This window comes from Gorilla gorilla, chromosome 11 (assembly GCF_029281585.2).
Source record: "Gorilla gorilla gorilla isolate KB3781 chromosome 11, NHGRI_mGorGor1-v2.1_pri, whole genome shotgun sequence".
NCBI classification, from domain to species: domain Eukaryota; kingdom Metazoa; phylum Chordata; class Mammalia; order Primates; family Hominidae; genus Gorilla; species Gorilla gorilla.
The window spans coordinates 133,054,787-133,080,198 of record NC_073235.2 but is presented as its reverse complement, the minus strand read 5'-3'; the positions used below and the strand labels follow the sequence as shown (position 1 = coordinate 133,080,198).

The 25,412-nt window shown below is 37.0% G+C and overlaps 1 protein-coding gene across 4 annotated transcripts in view; it reads right to left on the bottom strand.

Annotated features, from left to right (window-relative positions):
• The window catches only part of SP140L (SP140 nuclear body protein like), an 81,192-nt gene that overhangs the window by 32,248 nt on the left and 23,532 nt on the right, over window positions 1-25,412 (bottom strand). For 2 of the 4 annotated variants that reach the window (XM_055379717.2, XM_063695269.1), the window contains exons 3-6: window positions 13,119-13,281; window positions 11,952-12,120; window positions 9,403-9,486; window positions 132-248 (exon numbers count right to left, since the gene is read on the bottom strand). In XM_055379717.2, coding sequence (XP_055235692.1) covers window positions 132-248; window positions 9,403-9,486; window positions 11,952-12,120; window positions 13,119-13,281 — 533 coding nt within the window. The remainder of the gene's footprint in view (window positions 1-131; window positions 249-9,402; window positions 9,487-11,951; window positions 12,121-13,118; window positions 13,282-25,412) is intronic. The other 2 variants (XM_055379718.2, XM_055379719.2) reach the window with 1 other exon arrangement.

Below are 25,412 nucleotides of genomic sequence, written 5' to 3'. Positions count from 1 at the left end.
TCCCCAAAGGCTTGGGTGAAGCAAATGCACAGAACAGGATTCTGGGCGGACTGGAGCACCTGCCTCCACTCTTCCCAGGGTCTGTGGGGCCCACTGAGCCACCCCATCCCTCAGCCCTCAGGCAGCCTTACCCATTTTGCCACATGCTTGGTCACTTTCCTTCCTTGCTTCCGGGCTTTCTGGCACTTCTCCTGAGAAACACATGACATAGGAACACTTCTCATTTTCACATGCTGGTCGCTCTGCTCCTGGGACAAAATTGTGATTTATGAACTTTTAATTTGCCCCAATAACCCTCTTTTCTGCACCCTGGTTGCTGCCCTCTTCTCTACTTTTTCCTCCGAAATCTTCTTTCACTTCTCCTCCCTATATTTGACTCTTCTTTAAGTCTCCCTTTTTGTTCTCTTTTGTCTTTTTTTCATTATCAGAACTCTGTTTCTGTTTTTAATATTTTTAAGTCATAATTACTTGGTACATCACATCATAGCAAGCTAGAAGCAAGCTCTTCTGATTCTCCTTCTTTGGTCATTTGGTAATTTTCTAGTTCACCAGATACTAATGAGAAACAAAAAAGTTATTTTATTTTTATTTTTGTATTTTATTATCTTCCAGTTATGTCAGTGAGAAGTGTGACACGGGTCTCACTGCCTAAAGTCATTATGTTAGTAGGCCTTTATTCCTTTCTGGGGTCTGGAGAGGACAACCTATTTCCTTGTCTTTTCAGCTTCTAGAGGTCACACACATTCCTTGGGTGACCTCTAGACAGTGACCAGAGAAGAGTTCCCAGTGCTGTGATGCTGCACACTAATATTCTGAGCCAAGGTGAAGTGCTCTCTGGAAAAAAATATACCCGCTCCAATAATCACGCCTGACACATAACAGAGTCATGCTCTCCCCATGTTTTGCACCTCCTTCTCCTTTTCTTTACTTTTATTTTTCTACTTGTAGTCCTGAGAGTAAAATAGAAAAAATTAAAAACCTCTTATCATTCCAGAAAATACTAATTTTCTTTGAAAACAGTAAGAAGTGGCCGGGTGCAGTGGCTCATGCCTATAATCCCAGCACTTTGGGAGGCTAAGGTGGGTGAATCACTAAGTCAGGAATTCAAGACCAGCCTGGCCAACATGGTGAAACTCTGTCTCTACTAAAAATACAAAAATTAGCTGGGCGTGGTGGCGTGCGCCTGTAATCCCAGCTACTTGGGAGGCTGAGGCAGGAGAATCACTTGAACCCAGGAGGCAGAGGCTGCAGTGAGTGAGCCAAGATTGTGCCACTGCACTCCAGTCTGGGTGACAGAGAGAGAGACTCAGTCTCAAAAACAAGAAAACAAACAAACAAAAAGAAAGTAGTAAGAAGTAACTGTTTCAACTTGTCCTAATTGGCCATTGATTACTTATATCACTAACCATTTCTGAGAGCTAGCCCATCAGTGGCAGTCCTACACATCTGAAGGCCAGCCAATCAGCCGCAGCCCCCTCCAGAAAGCCCGTGTTGATGGCTAAATGCTAAACTATTCATACACTCCTGTTTCTGAAAGTCTGTAGTGCCTGAACTATGTTTCCTAAAACTCTGTATAAAATCAGCAGTTTCCTTATTTGTAGATACTCCAGCTGGTACACATGGTCTGAACCTCCAAGCTCACACGGAACCCAGACTGAATCCTGAAGCCCCAGGCTCCAGGCCAGCCCTTACAGATGCAGTCTTCAGCCTGCCCCAGCACTACTTCAGCCTCAGTGAACCCAGACTACTACCAGTGGCTCTGGCCTTCAGTCTCATCCCAGTACCAAGCTGCCTCTCATGCACTGGTCTTCAGGCTCACTGAAGTGCCTGAAGAGGGCTGCACCAGTGGTGTAGATCCCTGCAGACTCTGGCTCAAGGCCTGCCCCAGCATAGACCTGCCCACTGATTATCCTAGGCACCTTCAGCAGCAAGCCTTTCTTTGGTCTATGCAAGATGTACTTCCTAGAATTTCTAAGTAGGGTGAAAGGCTTTCCCAGACAAAGCCAATCTACAGAGGCTGAAATAAGTCCTTACTTCCTTAAATGCACAGATATAAATGCAAGGTAATAAGGAATGTGAAAAGCCAAAGAGACATAACACCATCAAAAAGACACAATAATCTCCTCATAGCTCACCCCAAAGCAATGAAGATAACAAACTGCTTCACAAAGAATTTACAATGATTGTTTTAAGGAATCTCAGCAAACTTCAAGAATATACCAAGAAACAATTCACTGAAATCAGGAAGACAATAAATGACCAAAATGAGAAATTTAACAGAGATTGAAATTATTTTTAAAAAGAAACAGAAATTCTGGAGCTGAAAAATACAATGAATAAAATGAAAAAATGCAACAAAGAGCATCAATATCAGAATTAATCATGTAGAAGAAAGAATTTGAACTCAGACAGGTTGTCTGAAAATACAGCTAGAGAAGGAAAAAGAAAAAAGAATGAAAAGTAATAAGGAACACTTACAGGATTTATGAGACTGTGAAAAGAGAAAGTGTTTGAGTTGCAGAAATTCATAGAGGAGAAGAGAAAGACAGAGGGATAGAAAGATTATTTAAAGAGATAATAGCATAAAACTTTGCAAATCTGATGAAAAACATAAATCTTCAGGTACCAGAAGGTCAAAAGATTCAATCTAAACAAGACTACACCAACATGAGCTGTCAAGATTCAAGAACTTAGAGAGGATCCTGAAAGCGGCAAGAGAACAGAAGCAAATAACATATACGGGAGTTTCAATAAAGATAGCAATGAACTTTTTTGGCAAAAACCTTACACACCAGGAAACAGTGAAATGACATATTAAAGGTGCTGAAGAAAAAAACTGCCCACCAAAATACTGTATTTGGCAAAGGTGTCCTTCAGAAATGAAGGAGAGGTAAAGACTTTCCTAGGCAAACAAAAGCTAAGAAAGTTCATTACCACTAGACCTGCTTTACAAGAAATACTAAAGGGAATTATTTAAGCTGAAAGAAGAAGATGCTAACTAATAAAATAAAAACACAAGAAAATACAAAATTCACTGTTAAAATAAGTCCACAGTCAAAATACAGTATATGCTAATACTGTAATGGTGGTGTGTAAACCACTTACATCTGTAGTATAAAAGTTAAAAGACAAAACTTAAAAATAATACCTACAATATATTTATTTTTGAGATGGAGTCTCTCTCTCTGTTGCCAGGCTGGAGTGCGGTGGTGTGATCTCAGCTCACAGCAACCTCCAGCTCCCTGGTTCAAGCGAGTCTCCTGCCCCAGCCTCCCCAGTAGCTGGGGTTACAGGCACGTGCCACCATGCCCAGCTAATTTTTGTATTTTTCATAGAGATGGTGTTTTACCATGTTGGCCAGGATGGCCTCGTGATCTGCCCACCTTAACCTCCCAAAGTGCTGGGATTACAGTCATGAGCCACCACACCCAGCCTAGCTACAATAATTTGTTAAGGAACACACAATATAAAAAGATGTAAATTGTGATATAAAAAATTTAATATGAGACTGGGTGCAGTGGCTCACATCTGTAATTTCAGCACTTTGGGAAGCTGAGGTGGGAGGATCATTGAAGCCCAGGAGTTCAAGACCACTCTGGTCAACACAGTGACACACTGTCTCTACAAATAATTTTTAAAATTAGCCACGTGTGGTGGCACGCACCTGTGGTCTCAGCTACTTGGACGGCTGAGGCAGGAGGGTAGCCTGAGCCTAGGAGGTCAAGGCTACAGTGAGACATAATAATGCCCCTGCACTCCAGCCTGGGTGACAGAGTGAGACTCTGTCTCAAAAAAAAAAAAAAAAAAAAAAGAAAGAAAGAAAGAAAAAAAAAGAAAAGAAAAGAAAATGAGAGGTTAGAGTAAAAGTACAGAGTTTTTGTAGGCTATCAGCTTAAAACAGCCTATTATAACTATAAGATATTTTTTGTAAGCTTCATGTTAACCACAAAGCAAAAACCTATAGTATTTACACAAAAGCTAAAGAGGAGTCAAAGCATACCACTAGAGGAAATCACTTAATCACAAACGAAGGAAGAGAGAAAGAAAGGAATAAAGAATCTACAAAGCAGGCTGGGTATGGTGGCTCACGCCTGTAATCCTAGCACTTTGGGAGGCCGAGGTGGACAGATTGCCTCAGGAGTTCGAGACCAGCCTGGGTAACATGGTGAAACCCCATCTCACCTAAAATACAAAAAATTAGCCAGGCTTGGTGGCATGCGCCTGTAGTCCCAGCTACTCAGGAGGCTGAGGCAGGAGAATTGCTTGAATCCGGAGACGAAGGTTGCAGTGAGCCAAGATCATGCCACTGCAATCTAGCCTGGGTGACAGAGTGAGACTCTGTCTCCAAAAATAATAATAATAATAATAATAATAATAATAATAATAATCCACAAAACAACCAGAAAACAATGAACAAAATAGTTGTAGTAGGTACTTGCCTAGCAATAATTATGTTAAGTATAAATAGTTATATTATGTTAAGTATGGATTAAATTCTCCAATCAAAAGACAGAGTGGCTGAATGAATAATAATAATAAAAAACTCAAGTATCTATGGCCTACAAGACACTCACTTCACTTTTAAGGATACATATAGACTGAAAATGACAAGATAGAAGTGAATATTCCACGCAAATGCAAACCAAAGAAGGAAGGAGTAGCTATACTTATATCTGATGAGATAAATTCAAATTGAATACTAAAACAAGACAAAGAAGATCATTATATAATGATGAAGCAGTCAATTTGTTAAGATGACATAATAATTGCACACTAATATATATGCACCCAACATCTGAGCAACCAAATATATACTAAATAAATATTAATAGATTTGTAGGTGAGACAGACTGTAATACAATAATAGTAAAAGACTTTCATACCCTACTTTCAGCACTGGATAGATCATTAAGACAGAAAATCCACAAAGACAAATTAAATGTAAACTATATTTTATACCAAATAGACCTAACAGCATCATAAAGAACATTCTATTCTACAGGAGTGAAATATACATTCTTCTCACTTGTACATGGAACATTCTCCAAGATAAATCATACATTAGGCTACAAACTTAAAGTCACGAAGGTTGAAATTATATCAGATATCTTTTCTGACCACAATGATATAAAAGTAGAAATCAATAACAAGAAGAGTTTTTTAATTTTGTAAATACATGGAAATTAAACACACTCTTGAGCAGCCAATAGGCCAATGAATAAATTAAAAGGAAATTTAAAAAAATATTGAGATAAATGAAAATGGAAACACAACATAACAAAACTGATGGGATACAGCAAAAGCAGTTCAAAGAAGAGGAGTTTGTAGCAATAAACACCTACATCAAGAAAGAAGAAAGATCTCAAACAGCCTAATATTACACCTTAGGAAACTTCAGACAAAAAAGGAAAACTAAAGCCAAGATTAGTAGAAAGAAGGAAATAATAAATATTAGATCAGAAATAAATGAGATAAAGACTAGAAAAACAATGAAAAGATAAACTAAACAGAGTTGGTTTTTGAAAAGGTAAACAAAATTGACAAACGTTTAGCCAGACTAAAAAAAAAGAAAGAAGACTCAAATGAATAAAATCAGAAATAAAAGAGAAGACGCTGTAATTCATACTACAGACATACAAAGGACCATAAGAGATTGCTATGAACAATTATACACCAAAGAATTGGATAACCTAGAAGAAATGGGTAAATTCCTAGACAGATACAACCTACCAACACAAATATAAAAACCTGAGCAGACCAATAATGAATAAGGAGATGTAATCCAGAATTGAATACCACCCATCAAACAAAAGCCCAGGACCAGATGGTTTCACTGCTGAATTCTGCCAAACATTTAAATAATAAATACTGATACTTTTCAAACTCATCTAAAAAATTGAATAAGGGGACTATTTGTAGGCTTAGTCTATGAAGCCAACATTACCCTGATACCAAAGTAAGGCAAGGACACTATAAGAAAAGAAAACTACAGGCCAGTATCCCTGATAAACATATATGATATCCCTGATATCCCTGATAAACATATGTGAAAAATCCTCAAAAAATACTATCAAATCAAATTCAACAGCACACTCACCATGATCAAGTAAGCTTTATCACTGGGATGCATGGATGGTTCAACACACAAATCTTAAAAGGTCATACGTTGCATTAATAGAATGAAGGACAAAAACTACATGATTATCCCAATAGATGCAGAAAAAGCATTGGACAAAATTCAACTTTTTTCATGATAAAAATTTTCAACAAAATACTTATAGAAGAAATGTACCTCAGAACACTACCATCTACATATGACAAGCCTACAGCTAACATCATAGTCGTTAGTAAAATGTTGAAAGTTGTCCCTCTAAGATCAGAAACAAGAGTAGGGTGTCCATTCTTGTCACTTCTAGTCAACACAGTACTGCAAGTCCTAGACAGAACAATTAGGCAAGAAAAAGAAATAAAAGACATCCAAAGTGGAAAGGAAGAAGTTAAATTGTTCTTAATTGTAGATGACATGATCTTATATAGAGAAAACCCTGAAGACTCTACCAAAAAACTGCTAGAACTAATAAATTTGGTAAAGTTGCAGGATACAAAATCAACATAAAAAAATCTGTTGCATTTCTATACACTAACAATGAACTATCTGAAAAAGGCATCAAGAAAACAATCCAATTTACAATGAAAATATTTAAGAATAAATTTAACCAAGGAGGTGAAATATTTGTACACTGAAAACTCTAAAATGTTGATTAAAGAAATAGAAGAAGAACAAAAAATGGAAAGATACCCCATGTTCATGGATTGGATTAATTAATATTCTTAACATGTTCATACTATCCACAGTGCTCTAAAGATTCAGCGCAAATCATATAAAAGTTCCAAAGACATTGTTTTCTGAAATAGAAAAACAATTAAAAATTTGTATAAAAGCACAAGAGACCCCAACTAGCCAAAGCAATTTTAAGCAAAAAGAACAAAGCTGAAAGCATCACACTACCTGACTTCAATATATACTACAAAGCTATAATAATCAAAAGAACATGGTACTTGCATAAAATAGACACATAGACAAATGGAACAAAATAGAGAGCTTGAATCCATGCATTTTTGGTCAACTGATTTTCAACAAAGGTGCCAAGAACACGCAATGGGGAAAGGACAGTCTCTTTAATAAATGATGTTGGGACAACTGGATCTTCACGTGCAGAAGAATGAAATTAGACCCTATTTCATGCCATATTAAAAAATCAACCCAACATGGATTAAATATTTAAATTTAATACCTGAAGCTGCAAAACTACTGGAAGAAAACAGGGGAAAAGCTCCATGACATTGGTCTGAGCAATTATGTTTTTGGGTATGACACCAAAAACACAATCACAAAAGCAAAAATAAAGAAGTGAGACTACATCAAACTAAAAAGTTTCTGCATGGGCAAGGAAACAATCAGCAGAGTGAAGAGACAACCTACAGAAGGGAGAAAATATTTGCAAACCATACGTCTGATAAGGGCTAATATCTAAAATATGTAAGGAACTCAACCAACTCCATACTAAAAAAAAAAACAAAAACAAATAAACAGATTATAAAGTGGGCAAAGGATTCAAACAGATATTTCTCAAAGGAACACATACAAATGACCATCAGGTATGTGAAAAAATGCCCAGCATCACAAATCATCAAGAAAATGCAAATTGAAACCACAATGACTATCACCCCATACAGGTTAGAATGGCTATTATCAAAAAGACTAAAGATGATAAATGGTGAGGATATGGTGAAAAGGAAACTCTTGTACACTGTTAGTGGAAATGTAAATTAGTACAGCCATTATGGAAAACAGTATGGAGTTTCCTCAAAAAAAGTAAAAATAGAACTACCATATGATCCATCAGTCCCACTGCTGAATATATATCCAAAGGTTAAATCAGCACAGATGCTCCTACAGTTATGATGGGGCTACACCTCCATAAACCCAACATAAATTGAAAATCTCATAAGTCAAAAATGCACTTAATACCTCAATAAAGCCATTGTAAAGCTGAAAAATCATAAGCCCTGGATGTCTTGTCCTTATCTGCATTTACACCACACCCTCCCACTCCACATCTGTTCACATTTTCTGGTTGGTCTTTCTATGAGGATTCTGTGTCTGAGTCGCCACCATTTCCTCCAGTCATGTTATTCTTTTTTTTTTTTTCTGTATCTTTCTTTCTGCATACATTTCCTCATTTGTGTTTTATGTTTCTGCTTTTATTATTAGGTTCCCTGGGTATCACAGAGTTAAGAACAAGGCTCTGGCTTAGAATGCCTAGGGGGGTTCTTCCTTGCTCATCTGACCCTAGGCAAACTTCGTAAGTGGTCTGTCCAGATTTCAGTTTCTTATCTGCAAAATGGACAATAAGGAATACAAATCTCCATGGCAGTCAGGACCATTAAACTCACAATTGCCATAGAATAGACGTTTAATCAAAGTGAGCTGTTAATAACATGGTTATTTTTGTTGTCCTTTATGCCTTTTTCACTCTTTCTTTAACTTCCCCTCCTTCCTTCTCTCTCTATCTCTCAATACCTACATCCTCTCCACATCTGCACCACTTCCTCTCTGAGTCTCTCTACATGAGTGCATTTCTCTTTGAATATTCCTGCTCTTGAACAACATCCCCACATTTAAATGGGTCCCCTCTTCTGCCATCACCAATTATCTCCTGTGATATAATAAGAAATATATATTTCAGTCTTCATCCCCTGCTCCTGGCCAGAGCTCCTAAAACCCTTGAAACATCCTAAGTGATGAAAGTCAAAACAGCACTTCCTGCTATGCATAACAACCCCATTTCAACCAAACCCGAGTTTATGTTAATAAGGTGACTTTTGGAAAGCCCTTAAGGATGGGGTACACAATTCTGCAGGGAATTGGAGAACTGGTTGGTGTGGGGAGGTTCTCCACATGTTTGGTGTCAAAAGTGTTGAGAATGTGAGAGTACAGATAAAACAGGAGCTTTTCTTCCCCTAAGGGTCTCCTCTTTGATGTTGACCATGGGCCATGGGCTGTGGTTCTTAACACTTCACAGCTTCATACTGACCTCCCACAGGGACCTTTCTAAATCACAATTACATCTAGGTAGTTATCATCTGTAAATCTGGCCTACTGACACACTTGGCTCTGGTTCCTTCATGGTTATTGAGCCAACAATGTCTTGTTATGGCCACTTCTCCAGGACCCTGCACCTGATTAGGAGCTCATACAACCCCCTCCTTGACTTCTCCATGGTCCTTCCCTATGTCTTCCCTGTTTCACAATTTCCCCTCAGAACCTTGGGCCCTCACCTCCCTTGTCTCCTTTTCCTCTTAGTGGATGAGAAACCGTTTTTATTCTGTCATTTTTACCTTGTTTAAGACTTAGTTTGATGTCAGGCCTCTCTTCCCTTTCTTTTCGATCACTTTCTTGGAAAGACAATTTGTCTTGGATTGCTGAAGAGTGGGAGAGAGAAGAAAGCAATTAAAGGTCTGCAAGAACCAGGGACAACACCTGGAAATTGGCTTTTAGGAATTTCCAGCATTAGGCTGACTCAGAAGTCAGAGGGTTACACATGACTTAAACTTCTCCTATCATCTTCTGGGACAGAGAAGAGATGACCTCAACAATGAGCTTTTATGCGTCCTACACAGAAAGGGGATACTCAAGATTTAAGGATAAAGGAGTAATGGAAACATAGTGAGCTGTGTTACCCGCAAAATTGTCAGATGGCAGGGTAGGCATACATCAAGTGTTAAGGAAGAAACAGAGGGATTCCCTGGAAGGATGGTCTCAGGTCCTAGAGAGATTCCATTATAAAAGAGAAAACTGGCCAGGTGCAGTGGCTAATGCTTGTAATCGTAGAACTGTGGGATGGTGACGCAGGAGCATCGCCTGAACCTAGGATTTCGAGACCAGCCTAGACCACATAGCAAGACATTGTGTCTGAAAAAAAATTAGCAAAATCAGCCTGATGTGGTTGTGTGCACCTGTGGTCCCAGCTACTCAGAAGGCTGAAGTGGGAGAACTGCTTGAGTCCAGGAAGTCAAGGTTGTAGTGAGCAGAGATAGCTCACTAGCCTGCCATCTAACCTGGGCAACAGAGTGAGACCCTATCTCCAAAAACATGCCTAAATAAAAACTAAAAGAGAAAACCCAAACAGCTTTAAAGATGAGGCTAGAAAACAGGAGAACGTTGGCTTAATTGGGTCAGGGAGGATGAACAGTTCCCAGATAAACATAACAGAGGACACAAGGGCAGCCTGTGTGGACTTCAGCATCTCCCTGAGGGTGGGTAGGCTGCTGTGCTGGGTGGGGCGGTGGGCAGTGCTGCCCCAGGCAGGTGACAGTGAGCCTCAGTGCAGGTCACCCAAGCATAAGGAGTGCCAGAAACTAACACGTGAGTTGTGGGCACTGGGGCTAGGAAGGGAATCCCTGCAGTCCATGGAGAGGAACAGAGCCCCTGAGAATGTGGGCAGTAAATGTAACACTATTCCCTTCATCCCCGCAGCCTGGACCATCCTGCTTACAAACATAACATTGACTCGAAATTTGTGCCCAGATGTGTGATTTCCTTTTATTCACTTTCTGACTTGAATGACTTGTTACAAAAATTATTTTATTTTTAATCTAGATATTGTTAGTATTAACACAAATCAATAAGCCAAAACATATATAGCTGCCTAAACTTTTTTCCTTGTTTATAAACCTGTAGTATTTCTTTATTGCCTAGTAAATAAACTTCAAATTCCTTAGCTTTCAATTCCAGACCGTTCACCATCTTCCTCCAATTGATCTCTCTTAAGTCAGCTCCTATACTGCTTCTCACTCTGGGATTTAGCTAAATCCAGTTTGTCCTGTTTTGCAGACATGCTTTCACTCTTTCCAGTCCCCATAGCATCCACCCTCTTCAGGGCATGTCCCTGTTTTTCTTTTGATGTCTCTATCTCTTATTTGGTGAACTGGGTTGAGATCAAACTGTGAGGAGAATAAAAGTTTTCCAGGCAAGTAAAACAAAATAGAGTGCACCTTCTTTACTGTGTACCATTATAATAGTATAAATTATGCCTACTCAGGAAAAAAGTCAAGAATCAAAACTTTAGTTTGGTATAGCACCAATACCAAACTTTAGTTTGGTATAGTCCCTGTCCGAGCAATCAGTTTTGTGATTATTTGATTAATGTTTCTTTTATCCCTTGTGGGTAAAGGGTTAACAAAACTATTTATCCTTCTCTAAAGGCAAACTTGACCCAGGGTTAATTTTCTTGTTCATTATTCTAGAAACCTAATAAAGGTAGCATTTTCCTGGTTTTACTGGGCAAACTCTGGGCTTAGAAATGACCCATGACTGTTTGCCTGAAACTATACATGAACTATAAATACCTGTAGGGAAAGAATAATTGTGGTCTTCCTTCAACCGATAACTCTTATAACTCAGATTGTCCCTGTGGCACCCTGAAAGCTATGACTATGGGGTTGTTACAAGAGATATTGACTCCCACAGATATGTGGTGCTATGCCAAAGTGGATCCTGCACCCACAGCTAAGCTGTCACTCAAGGCAGGTAGTAGTCAATTTAGTGGACTGCTGTGTAGGTCACTGCAAAGACTCCCACTAAAGAGAAGAAACAACTGATGCTGCCCCGTTGGTGTTCTGTGTTTCTTATCTTCTAAGTAAATCTGATGCCAGTGTGGCTCTGGTTGTCCTGTGAGTCTAAGTGGCCAGTGAAGCAGACCTCCAGGTGTTTGTTTTGCCACAGCCATATACCATGGGCTTCAAGAAGACTCATGACACGTCTATTTTGTTAACTACTCTATGCCCACTGCCCAACACAATGTATCGCACATGGTAGGAGCTCAAACATATGCTTATTGAAAAAAATTGGCCCTGGAGATCAAAAGGTAGATAATAAACCTAATTACCATTTTTGAAGCTTTCATAAATGTGAATTAAATCGGGGTATTCCTGCATGTTGACCTCGCTGAACAGTGCTTCCAAAACTGACAGGTTAAATGTCTTCTCCAGTTCACTGAGAACATTGTACACCACTCTTTGTACAGGGACCAGGTTTCTACAAGAATCTTCAGAATCCTTTAAAAATATTGAATGGAGAAAATACAAATACAGACTTTCAAGTTACAGAAGAGCCATAAAAACAAATTTTATGGTTACTGAATTTCAATTTCTCTTCAGAGGTATCTTCTCATGTAAAGTTTTGTAATTTTTACATATTTGTATAGCCAGTAATGAAAGAAGTAAATCCCATCTCCTTTAAAATACCCACTGATGAGCCTGATTGCTTCACCCTCATTTACATTAGATGTAAAAAGGAGCAACTTTGAAGGATAAAAGTGGGCTCAAAGTTCTTTAAGAGCCTGATTGATACGTTTTTGGGATAGATGTAGCAGGCAATCAATGAGTGGCTGTTTTATTGGCTGGGCAACCCCTGCTCTTCCCCCAAGACTGATTTGGCCTGAAGGGCTCAAAGAAACTAGGTGACACCATTCTCCCCTTGCTGTGAACTTGGCCACAGAGGAAGCATATTCATAGCCAGAGATGACTCGCTGTTCTGTATCTCCAACAGGGCCTATGGGTGGAATTTACTCATATTCCAAGACTCCAGAAATGCACAAAAAAAGGAAAGACAAGAAAACAAATGTGTTGGAGAAAGAATAACAAGCATCTACTTCCAAATTTGTCCTCTCTAGACACCAATTCCCTGTGGGTTTTAATGTTCTCAGATCTAGGTATTTTAAATTGATGTTAATTGAAATAAAATGCTCTGTCAATTATGATTTCAGTAAATCAATTCATTAAAATTATTTTTAAATTTTAGTTTATGTTATAGTGTATGAATTCTACAAAACATTGTACATTTATGGAGAACAGCTGTTTCCGTTCCAGTTTCTCCAGTACCATTCACCCCAACTCCAGAGGGTGCCATGGAACACCATTTCCTCAGCTGGAAGTAGGACCATCTCTGGTGACCTCTGCTTCTCCTCTCCTTTTCTACTTTACAGGAGCACTTACAGAAATACTTGTAAAATATGAAAGCATATCTGCCAGGTTGTGAAATAAACTTTACTTACTTCAAACATTTTATTTGTGATAAGTTCACGATCGCGGAGGCCCTCAAGGAATGGAAATGTCTTTTTTATTGCATTTGATATCTCCAGCTTATGTCTTTTGAAGTGCTTGAATACAGTGTCATAGACAAGTCCCTCATCTACATCCTGGTCTTCCGTGAACAGCCTAAGGAAAAAGGACACCAAGTGAAAATGGTCATCAAGATTCTGAGATGTTTGTGGAGATGGTAAGATTTTATGTATAACGGATAAGCTATGAAGAACCAACATATATAAAATAGGTGGTCCTCAGTAGAGCCCAGAATAAATGGAATTGAAGCAACAAACAAAAATGTAATAGAAGATATCATGGAGCCTATGCAAGACTAATATAGAGGGCACTGAAAAAGCCCAGTCTAAACTGAACAAAGTCATTGTAAAGATATCTTCACCTAACCATATCTGGAATATTTTTCAAAATAAAAATATTAAATTCCTACAGAATCTAGATGGAGTAAGCAGGTCATCCACAGAGAAATGAAAGTCAATGGAATATAAATAAAAATCTAACCTTGAAAATGCAGCTTAATCAACAACTGAGAGAATTTGACAAAATAAAAATAAGATGTCCTTCTCTAATCTGTAGCTGCTAGGAAGGAAATACCATCGTATATTATAAAATTAATTCATAAATAATACAATGTGGTTTAATAATGATAATAATACCACATTACTGAGAATTTCATGAGAATATCAGTGATATCTCCTGGAACATCTGGTTCTGCTTTGTGTTAATATAAATCTGTCCATACTATTGCTATATACAGTTAATCATTTTAGGCATCTGAATTTGAGAAATCGCTGCCGTTTCCTTTTAAAGCAATTTTAAAGCTGAGTCTCTAATTCTAGTTCTTAGTTGATCATGTTATTGCTCTGATAATGTTTTAATCAACATCTCAGTATTCCTAAATGTTATGAAAACCTGGGAGCTCTTTTTATCCAACCGGAAGAGAATTATTGGCACTTCCCAGTACACAACATAAAGCAGGAAACAATGTCGCATTATTGTTTTGAATTCCTGTAAAAAAAAAGTTTCTGGTTAAAGTTCATTAAAATGATAATAAAGGAATTAGATTTACAGTGACAAAGAGAATGGTGGAGGACAATGAGCACATAAGAGAGTTCAAATAAAACCTTGAAGACAAAAAGTGGTCAGAAAAGTGCTAGTTGCAATAGTAGGTAGAGGATGCTCCTAGAGGTTAGGAAAGCAATCGTGGTGCCCTACAGAATTCGGAAGAAACAGTGGAGATTTGAAGGGAGACACACAGCTAAAAACTGATTTGTTATTTGAAAAATGAACAGAGCAATGCATATACTGCCTGTGAACCTGCATACTGAACACATGCAGCCAGGCAGCCTCTCAGGGGGCAACCATTGCTGTCATTTATTCTGTCATATGTTAATACTGCCTGCTCTTGGATTTCATATAAATGAGCAAAACATATACATGCTTTTGTGTCTGCCTTCTTTTGCTTATCATCTATGTTGCTGTGTTGAACAGTTAGTTTGTTCGTTTTTGTTGTTGAGTGGTATTCCATTGTGTGAATCTACCACAGTCTGCTTACTCATTTTTCTCTTGATGGACATTGGAGTGGATTCAGTTTGAGACTAGTATGAATAAAACTGCTGTTCTTGTGCAAGTCTTTTTGTGGCAAAATGCTTTCATTTCTCTTGGGTAAATATGTGGGAATGGAATTACTGGGTCATTGTGTAAGAGTACATTTAACCATTTTAAAACCTGCCAAACTGTTTTTGCAAAGACTACCAGTGATGGCCTTTCTAGTTTTAGCCATTCCAGTGTGTACGATGTGATAGCTAATTTTAGTTTTAATTTGTATTTCTTTAATCAGGAAATTATGTCAAGCATGTTTTCATGTGTTTACTGGCAATTTATTTATTTTTTGGTGAAGTGTCTGTTCAAATGTTTGACCCATTTATATTATTGAATTTTATTTTATTTATTGACAGGTAGGAGTTCTTTTACAGATTATGGATAGAAGTGTTTTGTCTGATTTATGTATTGTAAATATTTTCACCCAGTCTGTAGCTTCCCTTTTATTTTCTTAATTATGTCTTTTGATAGGAAAAAATCTTTAATTTTGATGAAGTCCAATTTATTATTTTCTTTTATAATTAATGACTTTAGTGTACTAAGAAGAATTTGCCACTCCAAGGTCACGAAAATATTCAAAAAGCAATTTACAATATGAACATGGGTTTATATCTGTACTTTCTATGCCATACCATTGATCTGTTTGTCTATCCTTATGCTGATATGATTTTGTGTTGAATACCATGGCTTAAAGAAAGTCTTGGAGTCAATTAGAAAAGATTGTCTTGGACTTTCTAGATTCTTTGATTTTCCATATATCTTTTCAAATCAATTTGTCAATTTCCATGAGAAAAGCCTTTTGGATTTTTCTTGGGTTTGATTTGAAACTATAGATAAATTTGGGGGAGCTGACAACAATATTGAGCTTGCAATCTGTTAGCATCGTTTGCTTCTCCACTTATTTAGATTAATTTTAAAAATCAAGCACATCTTTCATTAAATTTATTTCTAGTTATTTTATTCTCTCTGGTGCTACTTTAAAGGATACTGCTTTTCAAATTCCTTATTGCCATTGTAGGAGATATGATTGGTTTGAAAACTATTAACCATGTATTTATGGCATTGCTAAATTCATGTATTAGTTCTAGTAAAGTATTTATAGATTTCCTTTATATTTTAAAGAAAATAAATATGTCATCAGCAAATAAAGATGGATTCACTGTTTCTTTCCCCAAAATAACAATTATTTCCTTTTTTTGGATCTTATTTCGCTGGTCAGGAGTTTAAATACGATGTTGAAGAGAAGAAGTGAGAGACAACTTCCTTGTCTTATTTCCAATTTTAGGGAAAAAGCAACTAGCAATATCACTAAGTGTGATGTTTGTTAGACCTTTAAACATATTCTTACCTCTTTCCCTTTCTTTTTCTTTTTCTTTTTCTTTTTTCTTTCTTTTTCTTTCTTCTTTCTCTTTCCTTCTTTCTTTCTTTCTTGTCTCTTTCTTTCTTTTTCTTTCTCTCTCTCTCTCTTCCCCCCCCCCCCCCACCCCTTCCTTCTTTGAAGGTTTTACTCTGTTTTCCAGGCTGGAGTGCAGTAGCACAATCATAGTTCATGGCAGCCTCAAGCTCCTGGGCTCAAGTAATACCCCCCAACTCAGCTTCCTGAATAGCTAGGACTACAGATGTCACCATGCCCAGCTAATTTTTTATTTTATTTTTATATTTTGTAGAGATAGAGTCTTGCTTTGTGGCCTATGCTGGTCTTGAACTCCTGGCTTCAAGTGATCCTCCCACCTTGGCCTCCCAAAGAATTGGGATCACAGCTGTTAGCCACTGTGCTTTGCATTCCTACCTATTTCTAACTTGCTGAGAATTTTATCATGAACTACTAATTTTATCAAATGCATCTACCAAGGTAGTCATATGACTTTCCTACCTATCTATTTCTAATTTGCTGAGTTCCTATCTATTCCTAATATGCTGGGAATTTTATCATGAACAGATGTTAAATTTTATCAAATGCATTAATGAGATATTCGTATGATTTTCCTTCTTTATTTTTTAATTGGTGAATCACATTGATTGATTTCCAAAGCCTTCTCTTATGTAGAAACAAATAACCACAGATCAACAGATATTTGAGGAAATACTTCAATATTAGAAAGAAAGACTAGTGTAAGGAAAAAGAGGAAAAAGTTACCCCAGGAGAAACAGAGATATTATGGGAAATGGGGGGAAATTCCAAATGGTAACTATTTGAATTAAAGCTTCAAATTATATCAACAAACTTAAAATTTTGAGCAGGGTTGGTGAAGAAAAACTGAGTTAAGGAATTTGTTTCAAGTATGAAAATGATATGGTGGAACAATATGGTTTCAGATTCAACTGTAACAATTACAGAAATACAGATTAAACAATGAATTTGAAAAGGTGAAGGTAACTACTGATTGAGTGAAATCAGATCTTATAAAACCTATGAAACTCTGAAAATAAAAATAAAGAGCAAACATAGTTTGCATTTTTAGAGAAATAAAACAAGAAAAACAATGGATTATAAAAGGTAAAACAGAAAAAAGGTTGAAAAATTATAACACTGAATATACATGAAGAAATGATCCTGAAAGGCAATATTAGTGATATCGAAGGTATCGTCAATATTGATGATATTGATACTAATTGGAATCAAAGATAGAATCCAACTAAAGATGCAGTGACACAAAATATATTGAAATCAAAAATAGGCAATTTATGGTATGCAACTTTAAATAAAACAAAAAGCAGAACAGTTCCCATTAATGTCAATTCAAAATTCAAGAAACAAATAATAGGACAAATGCTTTATGGGCATTGCAAAACAATTCACCCCTAGTTTTTTTACTCTTTCCATATACCAAAAATGGACAAAATATACAGGTTCTAGATAAATTAATCAGAATGATTTATTATTTAATCTTGTGACTTAAAAACAGAGAACACATTATCAATATTTAGCATAATCTTGGCCACGAAAGAAGTCTCAAAAAGTTACAATCAATAGAAATGAAACATATTGCATAAGGAAAATAAATTTCTTAAGATTTTAGAAAGCAAAACAAAACACACTGTGTTGGGTTAAAGATAAAATAAAACTTGTAGTTACAGGCTATTTAGAAACAGAAAGAAAGAGAAAGGTAATGGCAATGAGATTGAATAAGAGAAAAAATAGTTCAACATTATAAAATCTCTCTGTAATTTTATGTTAATAAATAAAAGAAGTATTTAAATATATTCACAAGTGATTTTAAAAGGGAATTTGATAAGTCCTAACAGCTATTTTTAAAATAAAAACTCTACATGAAATAAAACTAACATAACATGAACTCTCTAAAATCAGCAAATGTTATGATAAACATGAATGGTGAAGTCATTTAAATAGAAAACAATATAGGAATGTCTACTATTACCACCATTATACATACATACACACATATATATGTGTGTGTGCATGTGTGTATACAAATATATATATATACACACATACACATATGCATATTTTGGAAGCTTTAGCTAATGCGATAGTCTATGAAAATGAAACAATTAGTATAAATACTAAAATAAGGTACAGTAATATATGTTGTATAATTATATACATAGAAAAACTAGAGAGAGACCTAATAAAATTCATGAGAAGTAGAAAACTAATTTGCCAAATGATATGCTTTGGCTCTGTGTCCCTACCCAAATCTCATGGCAAATTGTAATCCCCATGTGTTGGAAAGGGACCTGGTGGGAGGTGATTGGATCATGCGGGTGGATTCTCCCATACTGTTCTCATGATAGTGAGTGAGTTCTCACGAGATCTGATTATTTAAAAGTGTGACACTTCCTTCCTTGCTGTCTCTCACTCCCTCTCTCTTGCTCTGATTTGTGAAGAGGTGCCTGCTTCCCTTCACCCTCTACCATAATTGTTAAGTTTCCTGAGACCTCCTAGTCATGATTCCTGTTAAGGTTGTGGAACTGTGAGTCAATTAAACTTCTTTTCTTTTTAAATTACCCTGTCTCATGTAGTTCTTTGTAGCAGTATGAGAATGAACTAATACACCAAGGAGTATGAATAAAAAATAGATATATAAAACTTACTAGTTCTTATTTGGAAAGACATAAGTTAAAAAAAATACTCAGACTCAATAGCAAATACACATGTATATATTTATAAACATCTTAAAGGTATAAGAACTCTAAAAATTTTATTGAAGGAAATTAAACAAGATCTAAATAAATGGAGATATATAAAATGCTCCCAATTAGAAAAAAAGCAGTAATTTTAAAACATCAATTTTTCTGAAATTATTATGTAAGTATGGTGTACTTACAACCAGAAACCCCATTAAAACTGAATAAAGCCCAAGTGTGGTGGATAATGCCCGTAGTCCCAGCACTCTGGGTCGCTGGCGTGGGTGGATCACTTGAGTTCAGGAGTTCAAGACAAGTCTGGGTAACATGACAAAAGGCTCTCTCTACAAAAAATACAAAAATTAGCCAGATGCGGTGATGTGCACCTATAGATCTAAATAGTTGAGTGGCTGAGGCAGGAGGATCACTTCAGCTGGTGAGGTCAGGGTTACAGTAATCCGAGGTCACACCACTGCACTCCGGGCTGGGTGACAGTGAGACTCCGTCTCGAAAAAAAAAAAGCTTGGATAAAATAATGTAAATATTGAAATGACAGAATATCTGAGTCAATAAAGAACAATTTGAGATGAGAATAGTTAAAGGAAGATTTCTCTTAATAGATTTAAATGTTCTTAAAAAGCAATACAGATATAAAAGACAGTGTAGAAAAACATTCTCAATATGTATGACAAAGGGTTAATATACCTGATATTAATAGGCAAAGACTAAAGTCTGCTAATAAAAAATAACAAACAATCCCTCCAACATGGACCTGAACAGGCAGCTTAAAGAAAAGAAAATTAAAATGTCCAATACACATATGAATACGTTAAAACTAAAACATCAATGAGAAACCATTTCTCACTCATTAGATTGGCAAACACAATTTCATTAGTGACACTATGCCATGTGGGAGAAGATTCAGAGAAACAGACACTCATGGCTGGTGTGAGCATGAATTACTGCAGCCTTTTCAGAAAAGATTTGGCAACATCCGCTAAATTTTAAAATATACTACAGACTGACCCAGCAGATCCAGCTTTTGGAATCTACCCTATATAAATTAAAAGATCAACATGTATCCTATAGAAACAAGAACTGCAGAACTTTCAATGCTCTCCATTTCTTCAAGAGTGAAACCCAGATCCTTACACTGTTCAAAGGTAATGTAGTGATCTAACCTTCTCTCCTCTCCCCTTGATCACTTCTGTCTGGTCACACTCACCTACTTGTTGTTTCTTGACTAACCAGACATACTCTAGCCTTAGGGAATTGATATTGACTGTTTCTTCTGCCTAGCATAGATACATGTATCTATGCAGTGAACTAATTTCCTTGTCTCTTTTTGATCCTTGATTCACTATCACCTTCTCAATGAGATTTGCTTTGACCAACCTATCTAAAATCACAACCACAATCCCCCATCCTGCCCCCATACTCCCAATCCCCTCATCTGCCTCTGTCTTTTTTCCATGGTCTTGTCAATCCCTAACATCTTAAATAAATTACACATTTGTTTGTTTATTGTTTATCATCTTCTTCATTGTCTCTCTTCTCCCAAAAATATGTATGCCATAAGGGCAGTGGCATCTGTTTTGTCCATTGATTTTTCTTGAGTACCTGATATACACAAGGTGTTCAATAAGTATTTGTTGACTACATTCTCATAAATACAGAAGTATTTATTGAAGCATTGTTTTTAGTAGCAAAATGACAACAACAACAACAACAACTCCACAATAACACATACCTCTAAACCTGAAAATAACCTGATTGTCCATTTGGCAGAATGGTTGAGTGCATTATCATAAATGTACACTGTTGAAATATTACATAGCTATTTAATTGTAGCAATTTGGGTTGAAGGTAATAGTTTTGCTGTTCCATGAAAACATCATGTTCAGATTAATAAATTATGATCCCATTTTTATATAAATTAAACAAAAAAGTCTTTCATTTGTATATAAAATTCAGAATAAATGATAGGGAAGGCATGAAACCACTACACCCCAGGTGTTAACACTGGCTTAGTGGACAGTTTCAGGGTTCTAACCAGATCCCTTCAGATCTTTCTTTTTACCATTTTTTTTGGTAACATCAGAGGAAAGAGAAATAATAAATAAATAGAATAAGACTTTAGAGTAAGTATATTTATTTTATTTTATTTTTGAGATGGAGTCTCTCTCTGTCCCCTAGGCTGGAGTGCAGTGGCTTGATCTCGGCTCACTGCAACCTCTGCCCCCTGGATTCAAGCAATTCTCCTGCCTCAGCCATCCTAGCAGCTGGAATTACAGGCATGTGCTACCACTCCTGGCTAATTTTTGTACTTTTAGTAGGGACAGGGTTTTGCCATGTTGGCCAGGTTGATCTCAAACTCCTGACCTCGAGTGATCTGCCCACCTCTGCCTCCCAAAGTGCTGGGTTTACAGACATGAGCCACTGTGCCCAGCCTAGAGTAAGTATATTTAATACGCCCATAACTTATTCAATGATATTGTTTCTATAAAACAACCAACTAGTAAACTTAGAAATGTAAAAATTGAGTTTTCAAATTCAAAATTAAAGGTAGGCAAAATAATAAAACATGTAGGAATGAATTGAACAAACAGAATGCAAGACTTGTATGCTGAAAATGACAAAACATTACTAGAGAAATGAACGATCTAAATAAATAGAGATACCCATGTTCATGGATTGGAAGACTCAATATATTTAACCTGGCAATTCTCTCCAAATTGACCTATAAACTCAATGTGATTCCTATCAAAATTCCAAATGGCTTTTCTGAAGAAATTGAGAAGCTAATCCTAAAATTTACATGGAATTGCAAGGACCCAGAATAGCCAAAACAATCTATAAAAAGAAGAAAAAAGTTGGAAGATTTATACTTTCTTATTTCAACACTTATTATAAAGCTACCCATATCAAGACAGTTATTGTACTGGCATAATTCAGTGAAACAGAGATGAGAGTGCAGAAAAAATCCTTGTGGTTTCGGCAATTGATTTTCAACAAAAGTGCCAAGGCAATTAAATGAGGAAAAGATAGTCTTTTCAACAAATACTACAAGTACAATTGCATAGATACACACAAAAATACGAATGTAGACTCTTACCTCACATCATATACGTGAATCAACTAAAAATGGATCATGGATCTAAATGTAAGAGCAGGGCTGGCTTCATGAGCATGCATCCTGTGCAGTCAGAAATGACTGTGCTTGTTTAGTGTTCTGCTTTCACTGTTCTGAAATCCTTAATAACTTGTGAGCAAGGATCCCCCATTTTTATTTTTCACTGGGTTCCCCAAATTATGTAGTAATCTTCTAAAACAGCAAAAATGGCAGGACTTTTGTAAGAAAATAAAGGCAAAAATCTTTGTGACTTTAGGTTAAATGAAGAGTTAGCTACAACATCAAAAGCATGATCCTTAAAATAATAAATTGATAAGCTGAAATCTAACAAAACTGAAATCTTTTGTGTTTCAAGTATACTGTTAAGAAAAAGAAAAGACTAGGCACAGTCTGGGAGAAAATATTAGCCAATTATATTTTCAATAAGCTACTTATATTCAGGTATGTAAAGAATTCTGACAGCTCTATAAGAAGATAACCCAATTTAAAAATGGGCAAATGATTTGAACAGATATTTCTCCAAAAGACACATGGAAGATAATAAAGACAAGAAGAGATGCTCCGTATCATTAGTCATTAGAGAAAAGCAAATTCAAACCACAACAAAATACTAATATGCATTCATTGGAATGGCTATAAACACATACAATAACAAGTTTTAGCAAAGATGTGGAAAAACTGGAACCCTTACACATTGCTATTAAATGGTCTTCTGGAAACAGTGTAAGATAGATTTTGTGAAAGTTAACTATAACGTTACTGTTACTATAATGTTACTATATTTGCATGCAAGTCTTTGTGTGGATATATGTTTTCATTTCTAGGTAGATGTTTAGCAGTTAAATTCTTGAGTCATATAGTTTCACTTTGACTGTGTTGCTCCTCCCCAAGGCTGGCAAAGCGCCACATCAAGAGGGTTTTCCTGAGCCCAAAGTTTCTCCAGTGGGGAAAAGAGAGCCTGAGGAGGACATCCAGCTTCTGTAGCAATCTGTGCTACATCTTAGGAGGCCCACTTCTGTCTTGTCTCATGAGAAACAAAGGGGAAATCAGTGGGGCTAGATACCACCTGTGTTTGACTAGAAATGAAGAAGTGAGGGCAGGGCTCACAGTGGCCAGTGCATGGATCACCATGCTGGTACTGTGTTCCTGCCATCAGCACCCTAGCAGAGAGCTCAGTCAGCAGCTCTGCCCAACTGCAGAGGCAAGCTGGTGACCCTATTTGGCCAGGGAGCATAGTCAGCAATTCTAACTGGCTTGGGTGCCTAGTCAGCAATCCAGGCCAGCTAAAGGGTTTAGCTTTCTGTCTTGTTGGACCAGGGAACCCCCAAAGAGATTCTGCCCAGCCTCAAAGCCTAACATATGTCCTTGACCACGCAGGTAATCGAGCCAGCCACTCTGCCTAACTACAGAGTATGGCCTCTAGCCTTGCTAACCACAAAGCCCAAATAGTAACCCTGTCCAGCCTCAGCGGCCAGCCAGCGACCTGCATGGACAGTAAACCAAGCCAAGGACACCTCCCAACTGAGGGGCACAACTATGTGGCCCCAACCAACCAGAGATCCCAGTCTATGATCTGCAGCCATTTCCAGGCAGGGAGTATAGCCAGTCACCCCGTCCAAATGTAGAGCACGTCCTATGGCCCCACTTCATCACACAGCTCAGCCAGTGATGCTGCCAAACTATGGGGCACAGCCTGCAGTTCTGCCTAACCAGGGATTCCAGAGAATGATCCCATCTGACAGAGGAGCCCAGCTTGCAGCAAGCTGGGGCATAGCCTGTGGCCCCACCAAACCCAGGCACCTGATAACAATACTGATTGACATTGAAGCACAGCCAGTGGTTCTACTCTGGAAGAGAACCCAGACAGTGACTCAACCCAACTGCAAAACACAGCCTGCAACCCTGATTAATCACGGAGCCTAACCTGTGGTCCCACTGAACAGTAGCTTGAGGCCTTGTTCCATCTCAGAGGCCAGCCAGTAGCCCTGCCCAACCAAAGAGTCCAACCAAAACACTCAGCAAACCATACAGGCCAGCCAGTGGCCCCAGCAAACACCAGAGCACAGGCAATAATCCTGCACAACTAGAGATCTCAAAAGCAAACTGTGACTATTCATGGATGCTACCAGCTGACCTGTCCAGATCTCCAGGAAATACTGACTACTAAAGGGCTTTCCATGCCAAAGCAAACCTATAAAGGTTGGAAGAAGTTACTTCTTCCTCAAATGTACAGACACTAATGTGAGGATATAAGGATCATAAAAAATCAGCAAAAAATAAAACCCCTAAAAGAAATTAATAAGCTCTAACAACTGACTCTAAAGAAATGAAGGTCTATGAGCTAACTGACATTCAGAATAATTCTCTTTAAAAAGTTCAGTGAACTACAAGAGAACACAGATGGACAACTCAACAAAATCAGAAAACAATATATAAACAAAATATAATGCCAATAAAAAATAGGAACCATTAAACAAACCCCCAGAAATCCTAGATCTAAAAAACACAATGACTGAACTGAACAATTTAACAGAAAATTCCAACAGCTTACTTAAGCAGAAGAAAGAATCAGTGAACTGAAAGAGAAGTCATTTGAAATTATCTACTTAGAGGAGCAAAAAGAACAAAGAATGAAAATGAGTGAAAAAAAGCCTATTGCGTTTATGGGACACCATCAAGTGAAACAACATACAAATTATGGAAATTACAGAAGAAGAGAGAGAGAAAAATGAGCAGAAAGTCAATTTAAAGAAGTAATGACTAAAAACTTTCCAAATTTGGGGAGAGAAATGGACATTTAGGTTCTTGAGGCCCAAAGTTCCCCAAACAGGTTCAACAATACAATTTTACACCAATAAGTATTATAATTAAATTATCAAAAGACAAAAAGATAATTTTGAAAGCAGCAAGGAAAGCATAACTTATCACAAAAAATGGAGCCCTCATAAGACTAACAGTAAATTTTTCAGCGGAAACCTCCTCTTCTCAGCCCAGGAGAGATTAGGGTGACACATTCAAAATACTGAAAGAAAAAAAACCGCCAACCAAGAGTGTTACACTTGGTAAATCTATCTATCTTAAATGAAGGCGTGATAAAGATTTTTCCAAAAAAACAAAAGTTGAAGGAGTTCATCATCAGTAGACTTGTCTTATAAGAAATGCTAAAGTGAGTTCTAGTTCTTCAAGCTGCAATGAGATGGTATTAGTTAACAACATAACAATATATAAACATACAAAACTCACCAGTAAAGGTAAAATTTAGTCAAAGTCAGAAATCTCTTATATTGTAATGATTGTGCATAAATCACTTTCAATTCTAGCATAAAAATTAAAAATCAAACATATTTAAATAAGTATAACTATAGTAATTTGGTTTTAGATATCCAATATAAAAATATGTAAATTGTAACTTTAGTCAATTAAA